This window comes from Boleophthalmus pectinirostris, unplaced genomic scaffold (genome assembly GCF_026225935.1).
Source record: "Boleophthalmus pectinirostris isolate CB_2022bp ecotype Guang Dong unplaced genomic scaffold, ASM2622593v1 HiC_scaffold_19, whole genome shotgun sequence".
Lineage (NCBI taxonomy): Eukaryota > Metazoa > Chordata > Actinopteri > Gobiiformes > Gobiidae > Boleophthalmus > Boleophthalmus pectinirostris.
In genome coordinates, this window is record NW_026571140.1 from 7,590,477 (window position 1) to 7,613,405 (window position 22,929).

General features: G+C 39.5%; 1 protein-coding gene across 1 annotated transcript in view; it reads right to left on the reverse strand.

Moving 5' to 3' along the window:
- The window catches only part of luzp2 (leucine zipper protein 2), a 171,479-nt gene that overhangs the window by 139,426 nt on the left and 9,124 nt on the right, over positions 1 to 22,929 (reverse strand). The window contains exons 2-3 of the mRNA XM_055154822.1: positions 13,756 to 13,873; positions 8,408 to 8,478 (exon numbers count right to left, since the gene is read on the reverse strand). Coding sequence (XP_055010797.1) covers positions 8,408 to 8,478; positions 13,756 to 13,873 — 189 coding nt within the window. The remainder of the gene's footprint in view (positions 1 to 8,407; positions 8,479 to 13,755; positions 13,874 to 22,929) is intronic.

Below are 22,929 nucleotides of genomic sequence, written 5' to 3' on the forward strand. Positions count from 1 at the left end.
CTCATTTAGACGACTGTAATGCACTTTTTTCTGGCATCAGCCTCCGTGCACTTTTTCTCTTGCAGTTAGTCCAAAATTGTGCTGTGCGACTTTTAACTGGAACCAAAAAAAAAAAAAAAACGTGAGCACATTACCCAGATTTTAGCTTCTTTGCACAGGCTTCCAGTTCGATTTAGAGTCGATTTTAAGATTTTATTGTTTGTTTTTAAAGCTTTGAATGGACTGGCCACACAGTACATCTCGGACCTCATCCAGATTTACTGCCCGGTGTGCGCTCTGTGGTCCGAGGGCCAGCTCCAGCTCGTGGTGCCTAAGACAAGACTTAAAACCAGAGGGTCAGGACCTTCTCTGAGACTGGCCCCAAACTCTGGAACACTCTGACCCCCCACATCCGAACATCCCCTACAGTAGAGTGTTTTAAGTCTCGTCTTAAGACCCACTTTTACTCTCTGGCTCTTAACACCGTGTGAGTTGTGGATTCCTCTGAGTCTTTTATTTATTACCTCCGCCAAGGAGGTTATGTTTTTGCCGGCGTTTGTCTGTTTGTTTGTTTTTGTTTGTTTGTTTGTTTGTCTGTTAGCAACATAACTCAAAAAGTTATGGACCGATTTTGATGAAATTTTCAGGATTTGTTGGAAATGTGAAAAGGAAGAACTGATTTCATTTTGGGGGTGATCCGGAAGAAATCCTGGATTCTGGATCACTTTGAAATTTTAGTTAACATTGCGGTAAATGGGGCCAAAAATTTTGTTTCTCAATATCTCAGTTAATTATTCACCAAACCCCATGAAATTTGACTCAGGGATGGACAATGGGATCCTCTTTCATATTCCAAATTGAAAGATACGAGACAAATATTTATGGAAAACACAATTAATATGAGGGGGACTGTAGTCCTTGGCGGAGGTCTGCGCTCTCTGAGTGTTTTTCTAGTTTTACTTATTTACTGCTATTTTATGATTTTTATGGTTTCACTTTTATTTGTATTTACTGGTTTTATTGTTTTTAGGTATGACCAAATTTTATCAATTTGCCTTTTAACCTTTTGTCTTTGTTTTATCATCTCTGTGCAGCACTTTGGAAACTGCTTTGTTTGTATAATGTGCTATAGAAATAAAGTGGATTTAGATTTGGATATACACTATAACACGTACATGCAGCCATATACAACATACAATCCTCTTAGTGCATCAATATTAGTACAAATATATAGTACGTGTTAGTAAATGTCTATATAGCAGCAGAAAAAGGTTAAGAATAATGAGGGCAGGATGACTACAAATGAACAAATATCAAAACACTATCAAGTATGCAAATTAGCAGCGAGTAGCATGTTAATAAGTGTAACCGAAATTAAAGTCTCTCCAAATTATGAAACACAACTTCTTCTAGTCTTGATTTGGGTGCAGTGTCAACCTGACCTGTCGCGGTAACACATTTTGAAGTCAAAACATAGACTATAAACTGTAATACTGAAGCACTAGGAATGCCATTTGTTACTATTATGTGTTATGATTATTGTGAGGAAAACAGCACAATATCATTTTTCAACAATATTATTCACACTAACCTGACCATGAGCAAAAGTTACATTGTGCGACCAGCTTTGTGAAACCAAACTTTCTATGATAAAGTAGAAGAGCCAGCTAAAAACTTTCAGACGCAAACATAGGAGCAGAAGTCCCAGCTGGTCATTTTTTAAACACCACCAGTAACTACTACTATTATGGTTTCTGTTATCAAGATGACTGATAATACTGAAGAAATGGCCAAAAAACAGAAAAGAAAGTATCGGGAAAAAAATCCATTACTAAGGTAAGTAATGAACACAAAACGGCAGGAGAGGCTGCCACAGACTAAGGTCTTAAAAACATGGACAAAGGCCTAAATCAGAAAGTAAAATCTATGCATGTTTCTCAAACTGAAACAGTGCCACGCCAGAGTCAAATGGGCAAATAGTTGCTGAAACGGACGGGTTTTAACATTTCATGGGCGGGTAGTGATTACACATGGGTGGGTCAGGACTAAACCAGGTCTAAACCAGGACTAATCTTGGAGTTAAGAGAGAGAGGATCCTGAGCTCGTGGAGCGGGATGTCCGCAAAGTCTGATAGGGTCAAGGCTGTGCTTACCTCCATGGGGCACGGAGTTCTAAGCGGTCACCCGACAGTCTGCGCGGGCTCACCTCCGAGCCTGTCCCGACAATGAGTCCTGGTTCAGTTTTGGTTTAGTCCTGGTTCAGTCCTGGTATAGTCCTCCTGGTTCAGTCCTGGAATCAGTCCTAGGTTAGTCCTTGGTTAGTCTTGATTTAGTCTTGGTTCAGTCCATGGCATGTGCGGCGCAGAAGTCCGACATTTCGATTGATGTTTCTTCTGCTCAGTAAATAATGCCTGTGAGGTGATAACAGTCGAGTCGCGTCTGTGAATTCGTATTCCTACTGAAGAAAGCAGAACCATTTCATTTAATTTCATGATTGTAATTTTTGAAATTGTAACTTTTCATTTCATAGTGTTTCAGTTAGAATGCTTTTAATTTATGTATGAGTTATCATGTTTACAGGCAGATAACGGGTGGAATGTTAACAGGTCTGGGAGGGAGCGGGTTTAACTTTAACTCACGGGTTAATGGGCGGGTGTGGTGCTGTACTATGCAGGTGCGGGCGGGAATGGGTCTCCAAAAATGGATCCATGCAGGACTCTGTGCCATGTTCAGAGACTATAGAAGGATCAAAGCCTGTAACAACCCCAAAGTCTTCTTTACACTTCACCCCAAACATTGTTAATCAGGGTATTGCGATGATGAATGTTCACCACCCAGGGGACCATCATCCAACCCTAAGAGTCACCTTCTCCAAAAGACAGTGTGGGCCTAGAAACATCCCTGACAACCACAAGACCAACCAGGATGCATTTGTGAAATATAAACGGTATCCACAACAACATTTGAGACACTAGATTCTGTTACCCCAATGTGGAGAGATGCTGACCAACGCAACACAACACAACAACAAACTCCAGTATACTGGGTCCAACATCATGTCATGGAAAGAGTGGATATATGTAGAGGGGCACTGTGCTAATCGAACCACCACCCCAATTATTATAGCAAACACAAGCGTGAAATGGCTCACCCTTCACAAAATTGGGTTCCACATTTGGAAAGGGGGCACTAGACATTTTAATGGGAGATATGATAAAACTGAGCAAGCAGTTGTCAACAAACCCCAAGTAGATACAACTCCCACGATAAATGCCAATCACCCAAGTCCTCCACAGTGGAAACATACAGAGACATGACCAGCTCGACGGAACAACGGCCAAAAAGGAAAGAAAGCTAAGTTTAGGGAAAAAAATCACCAATTTTATGTAAGATCCAAAACTGAGGCACATTGAAAAACACAGGCCCAAACCCCAGAACCTTGAGCCTGAGCCGGTGATAGTCAACGGATAAGAAGAATACAACACACTCACTGTCAGCGCAGAGATCTGAATCTAGTGAGCTACAAACAGAAGGAAAAGGCAAACCTTATACAACACAGACCTAAGAGGCCACAGATAAGAAACCTGTAAAATGCTCAACTTCTGAACCTGGGGAGTCAAAGCCAAGTGTTTGGTAGTGTCCCCCTAATTTTTCATATCTGAGCAAACACATTAACTCCTTAAGCATTCCTTGGATCCCTGTGAGCAACATCTGACATACCCCCCTGGGAAAAAAGTGACATTAGAGGGAACATTGGTGTTCAGTTCTATTGGGAAATTCTAGAAAAAACAGAGTAATATATTGCAGAAATATCAAGGAGGCGAATGGACCATCAATGCGGCCAAAAAGATGTGTAGTGTTACAAAAACAGGAGACAGCTTTTAGTCAGAAATGATGGTTGATGGACCAGATGAAGACTTCTGTTGTAGACATTTGGATGTTTCCTTAATGGACCAGACCATAATGGAAGAGAGGAGAAAGCCTTTGTAATGGCAACAAGGGGGGTCATGAGCCAACCAACCGTCCTATATATTACAAGAATAACATGTCAGACACTGGGACGCACACTCACATGAATGAAGAGCTGGACCTGAGGAGGAAGTGCGAAAACCAAACAAGGTTCAAACTTATTTAAGGTGCACTCACAGTCTCATACTAGCCCGGAACGAGCCGGTTCTGACATCACGCTGTGTTGTTTATTTGCATGTCTCGCTGAAGATCCCTTTAGCTGCATGTCATATCTCTTGAATAGTGAGGCAGATATGAGTCCTGCTGTGAAATACGCTCTGGGTTTATGGACAGCAGTGTGGAGCAGTGCGGGCAAGAGGAGGTGAGCAGCGCTTCAGTTAGCCCCACACCCCCAGAGAATGTTGATGACCTCAGCGGCAAAGTATTAATATTGTAACACGTAAACACCAAACTGTTTTGCATTGAGTTACGTTTTAAAACTATACAGAAGTTAACAAGTAGGACGCTGCTTGCATAGGCTTTACGGTGCAATAACAAACCATGACTGTGGTGCTTGTATTAATTGGGCTACTAATTTAAGTAAGCTACTTAACTTAGTACGGCTACTTACTAAGTTTCTGTTTCTCTGCACTATGTTCCTTTTCCTTAGTTAATTTGTTCTTGAAAAATGTATGTTTGATGCCATGTATTAGATTTATCTCCCACAACTACAACTTTCTGTAGTCCATTAAGAGTCATCGCCCGAGGTCCTGGATGCAATGTAGTCAAGTCAAGTCAAGTCATTTTATTTATATAGCACATTTAAAACAACCATAACAAGTTGCACCAAAGTGCTTTACAGGATGAAACACAACATAGTGAAAACACAAATATAAAATATATAAAATATTACATAAACGAGGTACTTGATGCATAAAAATAATAGTTTAAAATAGAGCTCATGGGCTGTTAAATGCCATCTTAAAAAAAATTGTTTTTAGGAGGGTTTTAAAGTGAGATAGGGAGGAGCAAGGTCTCAGGGGAAGAGGGAGGGAATTCCAAAGCTTGGGGACAACAACAGTGAAGGCTCGACCTCCCCTGGTTTTGAGGCGGGATGGTGGGACGGACAGGAGGTTGAGCGAGTTTGACCTGAGAGACCGAGAGGCTGTGTGGGGGGTTAAAAGATCAGTGATGTATTGTGGCACAACTGAGTTAAGTGATTTAAAAACAAATAATACAATTTTAAAATCAATTCTGTATTTAACAGATAGTGGAGTTGGATGGGTGTAATATGGTCTCTCTTTTTGGAACCGGTGAGCGTCTGACAGCAGCATTTTGGATTAACTGTAACTTGTTGAGGAAGGATTGTGGGAGGCCTGCATATAGTGCATTACAGTAGTCCAGTCTATTTGTTACAAAAGCGTGTATGATTGTTTCAAAGTTATTGCATGTTAGGATTGGTTTTAATTTGGCAATTTGTCTGAGTTGAAAAAAGCTAGTTTTAACAACATTTGAGATCTGTTTGTCAAAGTTTAAAAGAGAGTCCATAAAAACACCAAGGTTCTTTGCTGAACTGTGCAAATTTGTGGCAAGAGGTCCAAGGTCAGATGTGAGGGTGTCAGTGTAAGGTCCAGATAGAATAACTTCAGTCTTATTTTCATTTAGCTGGAGAAAGTTAAAGGATATCCAGTTTTTTATTTCCGCAAAGCAGGTATGGAGGGTAGCAAAGGATGAGACATTTTTTGGGGGAAACAGGAAGATAGAGCTGGGTGTCGTCAGCATAAAGGTGGTACTTAATCTGATGTTTTTCTAGGATTGAACCCAGGGGGAGCATGTATAAAGAAAATAAAAGATGTATGTTGTTTACATGACAGAAGTGTTTTTAGACTCCTTATTTTGAAAGGGCATTGGAAGTTTATTATGATACCGCGTACCTTTTTCCCATAACTCCAGGCTTTTTAGTTTCCCATAACTAAAAAGCCTGGAGACACTCTATTGACCTTGACAAATGAGAACTCCACACGTGTATCCTATTTACGTGTGACATTGGTGTAGACTGTCTGGCTGATTGATATTAAAAGTTTAAATTATTCCTACACATATGCTTACGTGCCCTTACTGCTTTGGTGTAAATTGGGGATTATGGAATTAACTTCACATATGGCACTTAGAGAGTTTAAAGGTCATGTTAAAAGTAATAATAATAAAATATACAGGCTTTACAAGAATAAAGTCGTAACATTTCAACATTACTTTTTATGAGAGTAAAGTCAAAGCCAGAAAAAGTTGTAATTTTACGAGAATAAAGTCACAGTTTTATGAAAATGAAGTAGTCAAAGTAAAGATGTCATTTTATCAAGATTTAGGGGCAAAACACAGAAGGGCAATAGAGTTTAGTGAAATTACACAGAGCTGAAACTGTCTTCACTCTTTGATCACACATTCTTTCTGTGGATTTGACCAGAGGATACTGTCCTCACTATTCCCCAGTACAAGCTCTGCACTGTGTCCACTCCGTAACTGTGGATGTTCCAGGTAAACTGCGTAAATGTGAGCTGCCACCTCCTCAAGCCCATAAACAAACAAGAGTAGAAAGCTCAAGGCCTGGGGAATGGATCAGTGGTAAAAATCACACTGAGTCTCCACATGTATTTGGCTGTGGACGGGAGAGCGAACAATGTCCTGCCCAGGAGCGCTCAGCTACACACAGAGGCACACACGGGTCACTCCTGGGAAATGATTCAGCATTTGTTAGACCAGCAATAGAAAGTTCTACATCCACCATACATAAATCTTTACGTAAGCTTTTAACTCAAATAAACGCCATTCTTATACACTGTGGCCGTGGTGGCAAAATGCTCTTCAGCGTTTTCTTCATTGATGTGTGCCCATAAATCTTGATGAAATTACGTCCACTACAGCTCTTGTAAAATTACGGCTTTAATGTCGAAGTGTTACAACTTAATTCTCGTAGCACATGCATAATTTCTTTTTTGACCCTTATACTCTGTCGTAGATGCCCTTGAACAAGCAGGAAGTAAACTTATAAACATGCTGAATGACCAGTCCACACATGAATGTATACGAGCACGAGTGAACTATGAGCTAGAGCCCTCCACCCGGTGCAAACCACTGCGACGTGGGACACATTTTAAAAGCTCGCTGCGGGCGGGAGTGGGGCTAAACAACGCGGGAGCGGGCGGGAGGGATGATAAACTGCAGTTCTGCAAACTAAATATGAGTATAAAGTAAAATATAAAAAAGATGAATGTAAACATATCATGCATAATTTGTGCTGGAGATTTTATTTCGTATTAATAAAAACATTTTAAGCAGCAGATCGTCCCCCTCCCTGTACGCTGCGTGAACAGTCACCCCCGTCCTGTACGGTGCGTGAACAGTCCCCCCGCGTCCCTTACGCCACGCGGACAGTCCTTCCGTACACTACGCAGACAGTCCCCCCGAGTACGCCGCGCAGACAGTCCTTCCTTCCGTACAGTGTGCAAACAGTCCCCCCGCCCCGTACGCCGCACAGACAGTCATTCCTTCCAAGTACGCCGCACGAACAGTCCCCCCCATCCCGTACGCCGCGCGAACAGTCCCTCCTTCTGTACGTCGTGCTGCCTGCGCAACAAAACCAGAACTCAACCAGAAGTAAACCAGGACTAAAACAGGATTTAGCCAGGACTTAACCATGCCGCCGGACCGCCCACCGTGCCTCCTCTCATACGCAGCCCAATTTCTTTCTCTTCTCCGTGTTTGATAGAGTTTAAGAGAGCAAAGGTTCCTGTCCTGCAGGACTTGCGGGCGGGCGCGGGACAAAATATTGCAGATGCGGGTGGGAGTGGGACTGAAAATTACAATTCTTTGAGAATTGAGAGACTCTACGGTGCGGGAGCGGGACTCAAAATTCTGTCCCGTGCAGACCTCAGCTATGAGCTACAATCAGAAATCCCCATGAGTTTACCACACCACTGTCTGCCATGTACTCATATGAACATCCCATTAATTTGAATAGGGCAGAAAATAAAATAGTAATGTTGATGTGTTTTGAAAGCACAGTTTTGACAAATGACTGTTGCTTACGTATGTTATATTTGGCAGTAATACTAGTCAAGATGAACTTCCAGCTGGAGTTTGAGTGCACTAATGTTTCCAGGATTTGTTGCATGAGATGAAATAAAACAAAAACTTTATATAGTATAGCCTGATACATTTTTGATGCATTCTAATGTTACATTTATGGTTATGGTTTCTAAACAGGCTCTGGTGTTACTCTTGTGTGGTCAAGTTGTGTGGTTATCCATCACCAAAACAAATGGTACCGGCCTTTAGAACACGTTAACAAAGGGTCTGTAGTAGCCTCTATAACATATTTACATATTAATGAGCAATTTTACAACTGTGAGATAGTGAACTGAATATTATAGAAGGAGAATATATCTGCAGCCTCTGTGCTTCTCTGGAGGCTCTGCTCTTACCTCTGCTTGTGGCTCAGCTCCAGGATCCTCTGCACGTCCTTCTTGGCCACAGAGTCATCGTTTTTCAGAGACTGTAATAAAAAAATAAAAAAAAAAAAACAGCGGGACATTCTGTTAATGACCAAAATATATTGAATATGTCAAGACAGTATCTACTGCGTGGAACGTCAACAGCTTAATACATGTTTTCTTAACAATAATAGTCATAAAAAGTACATGTTACTTAGACAGTTATTGTCATTCAGTACGGAAGCCCTGAGAGGCAAGAGAAAAAAAAAAAAAAAAAGAGGCAGGTCATTTGGGCTCTATTTTCTAAGTGTTTTTTTTTTTTTTTTTTTGAGAAAAAAAAATAAAAATTCTACACATTTTTTTTTTTTTTTTCTTTAAAAAAATTGTTTTCTACAATTTTTTATTTTATTTTTTTTCTCTCGTGTTTTTTTTTTTTCACTGTTGATGTGGCTGAGAGCCTAAGTGTTTTCCTGGTGTATTCGTATAAGTACCACACTTCAGCTTTCTGGCTTTCTGGCTTATGGCAGTAGGTTCTGGGTTGGGACGTGGGAGGTCGGGGTTGTGTGTTTTTATTCTAGTTGAATACAGTCTTTTCATGAGTTTTATGTTTTATGTTCTCTTTTATGAGTAATATGAGAAGTTAGATCAATGCATCACTGATCCGCTGTCATTCTGTGAGAGCGAGAGTGGGGATTTTTTTCGTCAGCCACATCAACAGCGAAAAAAAATAAATAAATACATTTTTAAAAAAAAATTTTTAAAAAATGTTTTTAGAAAAAAAAATTGTAGAATTTTTTTTTTTTTTTTGTAGAATTTTTTTTTTTTTTTTTGAGTTGGTGAAAAAAAACAAAAAACACACACTTAGAAAATAGAGCCCAAATGACCTGCCTCTTTTTTTTTTTTCTCTTGCCTCTAAGTACTTCTGTAATTCAGATACACAAGAACTTTTTTGTGCTCGCAAACATCTCTGGAGGTTGGGAGATGCTGGTAGATTTGTATTATGGGCATAAGGATTGGGAAGTTATTCTTAAACTAGGTGTGAATTACAGTATATGAACATTTGCAGTAGGATTTTAAGCAGTATTTTCGTCGTTTCACCGCAGTTTGCCTATTATTTGAGTCATACACTTGAGTGACAGGCGCTTCATCCTAACACTCAGGGGTGGGCGGCTTAGCAAGCTCAACAGTGAGATTTTCTGCTGCTCAAGAGTTGCAACAACAAAGTACTTTATGAAGGACAAATGCAGTACACAGGTAGGATTATGGCACATTCTCCTCCTGTTTTGACACCACTCTCTCCTTCCTGTGTGCAGCTGCGTGACCACAGGACAGAAATGCTGAGTGTACAGAGACTGTATCTCGCAGTGAATTTGCTTTTCAATCAAAAAACAACTAGAAGATTACAAACCATGGTATTTGGAGAAACAGGCAGTGGTAGATGAAGTACTCAGTGTTGTTATGTTAAAAGTACAGATACAGAGGCAAAAATTACTTATTACTTACTAAACGTATCACATAAGATAAGCTACTCAAGAAAAAGTACTGAAGTACCTGTTTAAAAATGTACTTTAAGGGTAAAATGTAAAAGTATTTTTGCATAGATTTTTTAAATAATTTAAAGATGAAATGTGATTTTGACAAATAATTTGGCTAATTTTAAGTGATTTCTTAATATTTCCAGACATTTTTGAGTATTTCTGTATTTAATTAGCTCAAAATTGGGACGTTAACGCAACATGAATGTGCTAAAATTACATCTCAGCCTTTTCAGCAGGTCTCACACTATAAAAAAACAAAAAAAAAAAAAAAACACCATAAAGAAAATTACTTTTTATTTTCAGTCCAGATCTAAAATGTAGTGGAGTAGAAAGTACAGATACACGTACTCAAATGCAGTCAAGTAAAAGTAAAAAGTATCCACTGTAAAACTGACTTAAGTAAAAGTACAGATACCTAAAATATGTTCTTAAGTATTGTACTTTTACTTTTGTACTTTGTTACCTTCCACCAGAGGAAACAGGGTTCTGTGATTACCGATATCCCCACCCCACTAATAGTTTGCATCGCAGTATGTTGTACTAGTTGGTTAGAGATTGGTTCTACAAGTCTTATTGTATGAATTTATTTTAACTGACATCAATCAGATCTATGGGGTTGAATAATGGCCTCACTTTCAGAGGCTATTATTAAAAAAAAAAAAAAAGAAGGGAAGAAAGGAAGGCCCATCAATTAACCATAAACCCTAATGGCAGACTGATATGTGTAGCATTTTGTATTCTGAGTTCTACATTGTCCATCTGGCATGGCTCCCGTTGATGTTTGGGAAGAGGATGGACTCTTGATGGAGTTTTAGCAGCCAGTTGGCACGCTCTGATAATAACACAATATAGTTTTTGGCCAAATGAATGTGTGGCATCATACCCATCAGTTCTCCAGCTTGGTACCCTGCTTATAATTCATCATCAACTGATTTTGGTCAGAAAATATACACTTTCTGTTCTACATCAAAAGGTGTGTGGACTCCAATGGATCAACATGGAGTCATGCAAAATGAAAACTCAGAACTCACGACAGGTTATTTACATTCGCTTCACAAATCTGACAGCTAAATGACATTTTCTACCAGAGAAATGTGACCTGTCCTTCAGCTCAGTTTGAAACTTAATGAGAATGTACAATGTTGTGATGGCACGTAAACACAACCTACAACCTCACGACTGTGATGTCACAAAACATATCATTTTCAAAGGCGGCTGAGAGACTGGCACTCATGCTTCACAGCAAGATTCCCGACAAAAGTGAAAAAATGCATAGCACACTCAGATGGCCAATGTCCAAAAGCTGATTTATTTTCAAAATAACATTTTGGCACAACAAAAAAAGCCTTCATCAGATATTTTTTCTTGCTTGTGGTCCAAAGCAATAAAACATATCTGATGAAGGTTTGAGTGTGCTATGCATTTTTTCACTTTTGTCTGGCTGCTCCTTGCATTTGCACCTCTACAAGAATGTTGGTGTGTGTTTTCTGTTTCTTTTGGTCACAGCAAGATTCCACCACCAACACCAATGTGCCTGTGGATTTCTGTGTTCTCCTCGTGTCTGGGCGGGTTTCCCTCCAGTTTCTCACATCAACCCAGACCAGTGGTGGGGACTTGTGAGTCGTGACTTGGACTTGAGTGAGACTTGAGTCACAGTTTTTAGGACTTGAGACTTGACTTGATAAAATGGACTAAGACTTGGGACTCGACTCTGACTTAAAGATCAGTGACTCGAACTTGAAGCCTGTGACTTGAGAAGACTTGATGCCAATATGTTTTTAGAAAATACTTTTCTCTTTACAGTTGATAAATGCGGTGATGAATTTTACAGGAACAAATTTTAACATGTCCCTCCCACTTCTCTGTCTGTTACTTTGGATGAAACTGAAGTACTACAATGTGGTATCCTCAAATGTACTACAGTAATATACAGTACAATACAGTAAAACAGAGGGAACTACAAAGAACATGACATCTTTCATGACAAAATAACTGTTATTTAGCACTTTTAAATCTGAATTCTTTCTATTCTGACCTTAATGATTCACACTAAGATCTTGACGAGACATTTATATAAATAGTCTTATATAAATACTTAAAATAAAATACAATAAAGTACAATTTAGCTTAAAATTCATATAAACTGCAAAACTCTAAGCTTTTGTTTAAAGACCTGAAATGACTTGAGGCTCAAAGCAGACAAGTTGGACTTGACTTGGACTTATGGGCCAGTGACTCAAGACTTGACTTGGAATTGCCTGTATTTGACTTGGGACTTGAGGTCAAAGACTTGAGATTTACTTGAGATTTGCAAAACAACAACTCGGTCCCACCTGTGATACAGACAATGCATCATAGGTAAGGTTCAAGAATCAAGGTTAAAGGTTGTATAGAGGATTTTCCAAGGAACGAGAAATCCAGCGACTGTTTGTCCTTTTTCAAATGTTGCGCATGTGTGAAACCACCCCCCCTCCCCTACAGCTCCCTACGTAGAAACGCCTCCTCCCGCCTCCTCACTACGCCAGAAACAGGTTTGTTTACAGCCGGTGCACTGCACATGACTTGTAAACAACTAACTACAGTGTTGGTGAGGCAAGACGGAGAAGTGAGGAGCAGGGGGAAGAGCGGATCGGGCAGCGGGGAGAGGAGCAGGAAAGGGTGCAGAGAAGGTTGCGCGGAGATTCAGTGCGAATGAACTAGCTACAACACGCAGCAGCAAGCGGACTCTTTCTTTGCCTTGAAAATTACATTTTCAGAAATAGGATATCGCTTTCGTGTCCTGAAAAACGTTTGTCTAGCTCTTGGAAATAAAGTACGTTTTCATAATAAGCAGAAGTGACCTGTCCAGGAGTAATTTGGCGACCAGTGCGTCAGTCTTTAGACCCTGCGTCTGCTTCAGTTGCGCCATCGCTGGAATGAATCTTCAAGAATCACCTTAGTTTGGCTTCGCCGCTTTTCCCCTTGTCTTCTTCTTTCAGCAATCTCAAAAACTGACTTTCTTTAAGCCGCTAAGAACTGTTGCGTTGGAGTAAACAGCGTCTGTGCGTCTTGCGTCTGTGGACTGCGTGACAGTCGTACGTAAACCACGTACCGGCGGCGCGCAGGCAAGTCAGTTACGCTAGAAACGTAGGGAGATTGATTGACAGCCTGTCAGCTAACAGATAACGAGGCAGTGTCGTTATCTATTGGCAAATGTTTAGCCCCACCACGTCCAGAGTTGATGAATTTTTATTCTCTTTTTTTTGGTCATCATAATTACAAGGCTACTGCATCTCTATAATGCTATCATTGACAATTTGAAACAAAAAAAAATCCTCCATACAACCTTTAAGTTTGTTTCCAGAAGGAATCTCAGCAATCCAAGAACTAACTAATTAAGACATACAAAATTACATCTGGCATAAACATAAATGTACATAAACACAAATGACATAGACGTACTATGGCCTCCAAGTCACAGATACTGTAAGTTAGTCCCAGCTGCACTGAAGAATGGACCCAATGTAGAGGACAAATTTGATGCTAAATACTAAATAAAGTTAGTGTTCATTTAAATGTTTTCTGACACTATAAAGTAATAGATGTATTTACCAGTAATGACTCCGCATGGCTTGTTCCACCACGCTTTAGTTCACTTTTAACATTGTTTCAGCTAATATATCCCTCTGAGAGTTATTTTCATGTTAATAGCCATTTTTCGACGTTCCATCCTGAACTCTATCGGCCAAACTATTGATCACACTTGACGTTTGTAGTCTCTTTTAATTTGCTTTGTGTGTGTGGTTGGTGGTGGGCACAGACCTGCAGGTTCCCCTTGAGGCTGTCCAGTTCTTTGGAGGTCTTGGAGAGCTGGTGCAGGAGGCTGGTCCTTTCACTGAACACCTCCTTCAGCTTCTTCTCCAGGTCTTCAGAGCTTTGTCTGTGGATCAAACACACACCGGGACATCCATCACTTTCACAGTTCAAAAGCCTACACCCACCACATCAAAACTGGAACAAAACATTGAACCAGGACTAGACCAGGACTAGAATAGAACCAAACCAAGTCTACATGAGAAGAAAACTGGGCTTAAACCAGGACATGTGTAAACACGTCCATAGACTACAGAGCGGTCCAGATTGCGTCCGGCCCTTTAAATGTTAATGCTTTCCCAGGTGCAGCACTGCAATAACCAGAATCTATGGCTCACTTTCAGTCTGGGCCCTGCTCCAGAAATGTCACAGACCCAGGAACTGATCACACACTCGAATTCATAAATCTCACGCAGAAAAACTCCGGCAGTGACAAAAATCAACTCTTGCCCGTGTCATATCACTACCCAAGATTTACTGACGGTACCAATATGACTGCTCAGTGGTTCCCTACAGTATTTACCTCGAGGATCCACCTCTTCGACTCTATGTTTTTTGGGGGTTTTTTTGTTTGTTTTTTTCCTGAAATGATCTAGCCACCAGTAGCTCTCCACCAAGAATTACTGAATTATAATTAACAAAAATTTGACAAATAGAACAAATATTAAAATGGTAAATGTATAATTTTCATGCCTAAATTTACATTCTGCACTAATATATGGGTAATGGTGTTTGTTTTATAGGCCGTGGCTCTTATAATTACAAAATTTCTTGTGAATGCTAAAATGAGTAGCTCTTTGGCATTTTTGTTTTGTAATGGCAGCTCACTGGAGGAAATAAGGTTGGAGGCCCCTGATTTACAGTATGGCATTTAACTATCTCCATGGAGACAAGCAGGCCACATCACTAGGCTAAGTTGTAAAGAAGTGGGCCTGCACTCAATGATGATGCATGTTTTTGTGGTGGTTTTGAGAAAAAAAAAAAACACTTCTTATCGAATAAATGAAAGATATCTATTGTTAAATGCCATACTGTGGAACATTAGCCAGGCTGGTGCCATCAGGTGCCTCCACTCAATTTAATTTCTTTCCAGCGACTAGGTCAGGCATCGGAATACACTAGACGTTTTGCAAGAACCCTGGACGTTGTAGACCACGCACCGGCCAATCAGCGAAGAGCTGTGAGGCCATGATGGCAAACTCAAGCACCTGTCTGTGTCCCTTTTGTGGAACAGCACAACAGTAAACAAAGCGGTCGAGGTGGATGTAGACGAAGACAGACATTCTGTTTTGGCAACGATTACCGAGATCGAGGATTTAAAGCTGGAACAAAGAGAATGCTTGGTGAATTTTATCAAAACGAAAGACGTTATTGCCCTTCTTCCTACGGGATTTGGCGCGTTACATACGTCACGACCAAATAGCAGCGATTGGTTAAATAAAAAAGTACCCGCCAAGAGTCGAGCGACCGAATCCTAATGCTGCGAGGTCAGACGGTTTCCACAAAGTGAAACCGGCTGATGACTCACACTCGTGGAACATCCCAGGCAAAGCAATAATATCACGACAACACATGGCAGATCCTCCACCAGAAAAGTTTGTATACTTGTGTACTTTACTATTCAATCTCTGCACAAAATGAAGCAACCACGTGGCCTTATATCTGTGTAATTCCTCAGTCATCCAGGAAAGTTCTGCAGTGGTCCGTGGACTTATACTACACTGTATATAAATGGACATAAGGGAGCTCAAGATCATTCTAAAGCTGTTCATTTTTGTCCTGCAAACATGACTTTTTTTGCATCAATATCTGCTCAAATTTGTTGTTTTGATAATAGTATCTGATTTCCAACACTTTTGACAACCTTTTAACATAGTAGAAAGCTCTAGCTCTGTTTAGGAAAATATAAAACCATTTATCTGCCTCATATTATTCACCTCCTCATTAAATCTATAACTCTTAAGTGCAGGTACAGGTTGTGACATAAATTGCCGCCATGGTGTGCGATCCCTGGTAATAAAGACTTATAAATGAAATGTTAAGACAAGTGCCCTACAGTAAAACACAGTGTAAAAATGAACCAGAGCTGTAACGCAGTGTGGGAAGCATAAACTATAAGGGCCATAAACACATACATATTCAACTCACATTTCACCGAGAGCGTATGGCTTTTAACGAATGTCAGAGGAGCATCTACAGCCCACACTCGAGCATTTAAATCGCGTTATTAAATAAACAATCGCCATCTGGTTGAGTAGAGTGATCTAAAGTCTGCCCATATCCATCTTGGGGTTCGCTACACTTGAAAAAATAGGTTGAAAAGTGCCAAGAATGGATTTTTTTCATAACATGGCACAGATTAGGGTTGTAAAAGTCGAAAAATCAGATCAAAATAGAAAATCTGATACAAATCGATGCTAAAACTAGTATTGAAACTACTAGTAGATTTGCGTAAGTATCGATACTAAAAGTCACATTCACAGGACAGAAATTAATTTTTCTTGAAGAGCTTTAGAATGATCTTGAGCAGTGTCAGAACAAATATAAGAGCACATAGACTAGTATACACACATGGACCACTATGGAACCTACGTCGACCACATGGCAATATAAGAGAACATACTATGATTTAATGTTGAAATTCACATTCTGTTGTCTAAAGAAAGAGTGTTTTGTAGTACTGGAATCGGTATTGAGTATCTAGTATCTGAGCCAAGTCACCTCCTTCAGAGCATTATCTACTGCATTGTTTCCCAAAGACTGAGTCGTGACGCTCAGATGAGTCGCAAGAGATTTTTTTGGGTCGCCTTGTCACGATCTGTATGTAGGTCTTTTCTGTGCTCACAAAAATGAAGACTAAGCACAGAAACAGACTGAATGCTGCGCCTGATGTGCGTGTTGCTCTCTCCTCCTGCACCCCAGACTGGAATGTGCTACAAAAACGTAGAAATGTTGAAATGTTAAGACATGTTTTGTATAAATTCTAATCTTTTTGTAATTATTTGATTGACTATTTTGTTCCAGTATTGCTGGTTCAACTGAATGTTGAAAAGGGCTACATTTAGGTTACGTTTATATGATGACGGTCTAAACAGAAGACGCAAAAGTGGCGTCGCACCTTCACTTTTTCGCACGCTTTCAGGAGGAAATCTGTGTGCATACGATGACGCAAAAGTGTGTGGAATCTGATTGGGTGCGCATGCCAGGCGGCTAGGTGGTGATGTATGTGATGTAAACAAGTACCCGACGTGAACAGATCTGATCAGAGTTTTACGTCTTGGGCAGTGTAGACGGAAACGCTACGGTGGAGTGTGGTATTCAACTTTTCCACTCTGGAGGGTGGTTTCAGCTTTTTGCGTTTTAAGACCGAAAAACGCCATCACCGTCTAAACAAAAGGCACTTCCAATAAAATATTTTGTCGTTTTTACTCACAAGCGTTCTCGTGTAAACAGGACCTTAATGTCCAAATAAGCAACTTCTGGATCCTTTTATTACTGGTTCACCGACTGTTTTTCATTGTTTAAAACTTGAGTAATACTAATTGTTCAGAGAGACACAATCACTCAGTCAACAATAAAATATCCTCATTAATGTTCAGTAATGCTCAAATCCACCTTTTTTTTGTGATCTCACGAATAATGTCTGAAGGTTTGTGACTTTTAATATATGGGTCCCCAGAAATAAAAGTTTGGGAAACACCGATCTACTGCACATTGCATCAGGTTTGTGAAGCTGTAGTGTACAGTTTTATACCATGTTTTTGTATATTTATGCAGAATTGTCGTGTGGGAGCATGGGTGACGTAGCATTAGACGGCTAACCATAAGGAAGTTTCAAATAGGGTCCGGGAGAGATCGTTAAATTACTCAAACATTTATGGATGACATCTAAAACATCTTCAGTTTTTGATGAGGGTAGAGGGTAGAAAGTTCCAAAAAAAATGATTTTGCATAATGCTTAATGTTTATTTCTACAGTAATTTTGTTTTGATGACCACAGGACCCCACTTTTAGAAAAACACTTGTAAAAAATATCAACAAACTGCTGTCTCTGATCATAATTCTAGAGTTACAAGTTGATTTGAATACGTAAACCACGGCACACGACTTCTCATTGTTCATTACGGCCTAGTTCTGTTAACACACTGCCATATTAGCATCTCCAGGAAATCAACAGGATGAAGGGGATGTCTGTACTGAGGAGGAGCAGTACACACGTATCTGTCTTCATGCTGATTACTCTGGTTCATGCTTCATATTTCACCCTGCATTCATTATAAAGTGTGATAGATGACACACTAGTGCTACGCCTGCCTCGCACCTCTGCACTCACACTTTATTTTTTGTAAATAAATGTTTCTTTTATATTTCATAGTGTAATTGCATCCTATGACAGTGGTTGAAACATTTTATTGGAAATATTACAACAGAAAAACTCTCTGTATCAATATTAAAGGTGATGTACCTGATTTTTACAGATTCAAAATTTTGTTGACATTTTTAGGTATCCTGCTTTTTCAATTTGGATACTGATTATGGCATCATGGGCTTAAGCATCTGCCAATACCTGACATCAACCAATATCAGATTAAAAATGGTCTTTATTTTCACAAAAACAAAATAAATATTATATGTCAAATTTATGTTACATTGCTGGGTTTCAGATGACATCACAGCATTCTATAGGTCAATAATATTGAATACAGACGGGGGCAGCTAAAGTAAATGCAGTAAAAATTTAGTTTTTTGTTGTAATATAGTTAATGGGTTTTGCCACCAATAGAAAAGATGATATTGAAGATTTCTGAATAAACTTTTTGGATATTTACAAGGTGTCCCAAAAAATTTGATGTCATTTCGCAAGCCAATAATTTCAATTCTTGTTGAAATAACCTCAAATTTTAACAGAATGTATAGAAACAGATCAAGATTTTATGTTTAATGTTTTATTTTTGTTCTGTTTTCAGGTTGAGCCGTTCAATCCCAAAGCAAAGTCATTTTGTGTCTTAGAATCTGCTCGCATAAACTCTCCCAAGACTGTGCAGCCTTCAATACAGAATTTGGAAAAACTTCACCGACTGGCAAACAAATTTGGCCTTGGTACCAAAAATTTAAAGAGGAAGGCTGTTTATGCAGGGCTAGAGGATTACAGATGTGTGCGAACATATTCCAGGACACAGAATGACTTCTCTTTGGGAGTGATTGGCATAGCTCAATCAAAAATAAAACATTACATACACAATCTTGATGTGCTTCTACACATACTGTGAACACTCGAGGTTATTTCAACAAGAATTGCCAAAATCGGCCTGTGAAATGATGTCAAATTTTTTGGGACACCCTGTACAACGTTATTAACTGGGAAATCTGTCTCTTTCCCCCCGTCTGAGAAATTCTAGAATCTGAAAACCACCAGTAGCTCTTATTTATCTACAACTTTCTGTACTAACTACAACCAGTAAATAGTCCATGTATAGGACCAAGCAGGATATTGACCCAATCAGTATTTTGGAACTGATACCCAATTCAGCAAATGTCCATGTATTGGCACAGATATCGATACCGGTATCAGTATCGGTGCATCCTGAGTCATTTTAAACAATTTGCAGTGGTCCAAAGTTTTTCCTCACTTAGCTGCATTCCAAACTACTTAATGTGTTCACAATGATGAGTTTATAAGCAACAGAAGTTTCACCTCTTAACGAGACCAAAGCGTTGTAATAACTAGCATGCTAAGTGCACACTTCCTGGTTTTTGGACAGTAAAGAAGCAGACAGAACACGGACCTCAAGAGCTGCTTATTCAATACACTAGTGTGTGTACTGAAGCAAGACATAGTTTGCTCAAGTATAAAATAAAATAAAATTTAAAAAAATAAAAAATAGGTACATGCCTTTTAACAGTCAGGAATAAAACAAAACACAACAGCACGCATGTTTGTGACGGGGAGTCAAAATGAGACTATAAAAGGGTTGGGAGCGCAAATTCCCTTTAGCATAATAAGGAGCTTTATAGGCAGTATAGTGCAGTATACAGCAGACTGTTCTGACTGAAAAGCATGTCATTTCTCTGGGCAGGCTTTTTATTTGTACAGACTGAGTGGATCCAGAGAGGATTTATGATTTTCTGCTGGAGTTAAGCCCCTCACAGTCCTCTCCGCGGGTCGTCTTACTGGATACAGACCACAGAAGGAAACAGGCTCACAAATATTCACTCACAATCACCGGTCACATACACCAGGTAAAACGCTGCATACTATTTGTTGTTGTTAGTATTACTGATGGCAAAACTTGGCTCTGAAAGTCATGAAATGTGCTCATAAACCTGACGCATTGAATAGTTAAGATGCGAGGAGTGTGTTAGAAAAACATTTTAAATGAACTAGTTTTCATTTTGTTTAAGACTGTAAATCAGGTAAGCCTACAGTTTTTATAATATCTCTTTTTGATGCATGATGAGAGTAAGAATTAGATAAAACAAAAGTGTGAAAAGAGACATCATACATTTTTGCGTGGTATAGGACAAGTGTGAAGTTGGACCCCCAGCAATCACAAACCTACACAAAACTATGTCAATCATTTGTGCTTTGTTTGTGCTGCAAAAAAGTTTTGTTTGTGCTGCTTTATTTTTTGAGATATTAACGATTCTTTTATAGGTTAAATTGGGGTCTGCCAGCCCCCAGGAAGCTTCAACATTCTCTAAAATGGCCCAACATTGTTAGCCTGATTCATCAGCCGCTTTCACTTCGTAGAAACTGTCTGACCTCGCAGCGTTAGAATTTGTTTGCTCGACGGTTGGCATGTACTTTTCATCATTTAACCAATCGCTGCTATTTGGTTGTCATGTATGTAATGCGCCGCTAACGGGGTTAACTGGTATATTAAGCTTTTCCCAAATCCCGTAGGAAGAAGGGCAATAACGTCTTTCCCCTTGATAAAAGTAAACAAACATTCTCGTTGTTCTGGCTTTAAATCCTTCGATCTCGGGAATCGTTGACAACACTGAATATATGACTCTTTGCTGATTGGCTGGTGCCCGAACTTGCACTTCTGGGGTTTTTGCGAACTGTCTAGTGTATTCTGATTCCTGACCTAGTTGCTGGAGAGAAATGAAATTAAGCGGAGGCATTAGGTGGGGCCAGCCTGGCTAAATGTTTTGTCCATTTACTAAAATGTCATGAGTCAGCAGAGATTTACGCTTATTGGTAAAAACAATGAAACAGTTTTATCAATATTTATGGTAAGACAAGAATTCTGAAGCCAATTTTTAACCTTTTCCATTTCTCTTGTCAATTTTTCTGTTACCTCCAATTTGTTTTTCCTGTAACGAAAAAGCACTGTGCCATCAGCATACATCATTATATCAGCATCAGTAAACACATTTGGGAGATCAATTATATAATAAATACTGAAGAGCAGAGGTATCATCTAATAATAGAAAGTCTAGTGGATTTTCACTGAGTGTGTATACATGCACATCAGTATCCCGGTTATTAGACATATCCCGGTTATGACAGTATTTGGGATACTGTGTATACATGCACAGTGAGAAACCGGGACACTCATATCCCTGTATGCATGATCAAATGGAGTATCCCGGTTTCTTGACATAATCTTACAAATGCGCAAGCACAAAAATTTACTTAATTTAAATTAATAAACCAAGAAAAATAGAAGCCATGAGCTCCTTTAGCGTCTAAAGCTCGGGAGGTTTAACCAGCGGTGAGGAGTTGTGAGATATCCCACAATCCACTGCACAGATCAAACCCAACAGATTCTGTATTAAAATCTTCTGCATTAATAAACTCAACTTTACAACATATAAACTATAACCACTATAGAGCCACATCAGCCCGTTTGATCATATAATTCACCTTTACACATTTGTTTATGTTTTACAGAAACAAAACTTAAAACCACATGGCTCATTTGCATAAAGTGTTAGCGCTGATAAAATCAGCTCTCTCCTTGTGCCGCTGATGCTTCTTTCGGACTAAAGGACACGACTCAGTGGGTTACATGTGTTATTTTTGTGACAGAAGAGGTGCTAATGATGTGTAAGTCTGTTCTGTGCGTATATCATATAGGAGATAGTTCATGTTTTAGATTTTCAGTGATCATATGTGTGCAGGTCGTACAAGTGCAGACTGTACGTGTGCTGGTTTAGGCCAGCTCTTTATTTCACTCATGTATGGTCACTTTATTTATGTTGGTCACTTTATTTATGTCTCTGCAACGGGGAAAAGACTGGAAAGTGTTTATCTTTTGGACACACGCACACTCAACTTTATGTTGCAGTATACGGGATACTATGTATACATGCCACAGTATCCTGGTTACTATCAGAATATACCAGCTACAGCATCCCGGTTTCTAATAACTGGGATACTGCCATAACCAGGATACTGAAACTGGATTACTGTGTATATATACACCATGAACAAACCGGGACACTCAGAAAACCCGATCATAACCGGGATACTGATGTGTATGTAAATGCACTCAATTAGTCAAAAAATAGAGCAGTGGGTGGAGAAAGGGGGTAAGTGAAAACCAATAGTTTTTAACCAATATAAAAACCAATATGAAAACCAATATATTCAAACTTAAAATGCAGGACAATACAACATAATTCAAACATCATTATCTTACTCAAACACTCTATTTTGATTGGTCCGTACAAGTCATAAAGGTCAATTTGACATAATAAGTCCACTTTAATGCAATTTCCAGCTAAGTTGTCAGTTTCCGATACCTGTTAATAGGAGGGGATTGTTAACAGACTATTCCTCTGCACTTATCTTTGTATATTTTTCATCAGCAGTTCATCAGTATCTCATTTAATCCATTTCACATTCATAATTACGCTCATTAGCATATTAAGAGTGTAATCCATGCCTAATCTGATTCTCTACTTGAACTGTGGCTCTTTACACAGTGTGAGAAATTTCAGCGTGCTTCAGAACACAGAGAGAGGCCCACAGAGTGAACCCGGGTTAATGGAGGGCCCGGTCTGCCGCTGATAACAACCACCTCATCTGTGTGTCCACAAAAATTCATTATTGATTTTAGACAGCGGATCTCATTATCAGACATATAGGAGGTATTATGCTCTGTCTTTGTA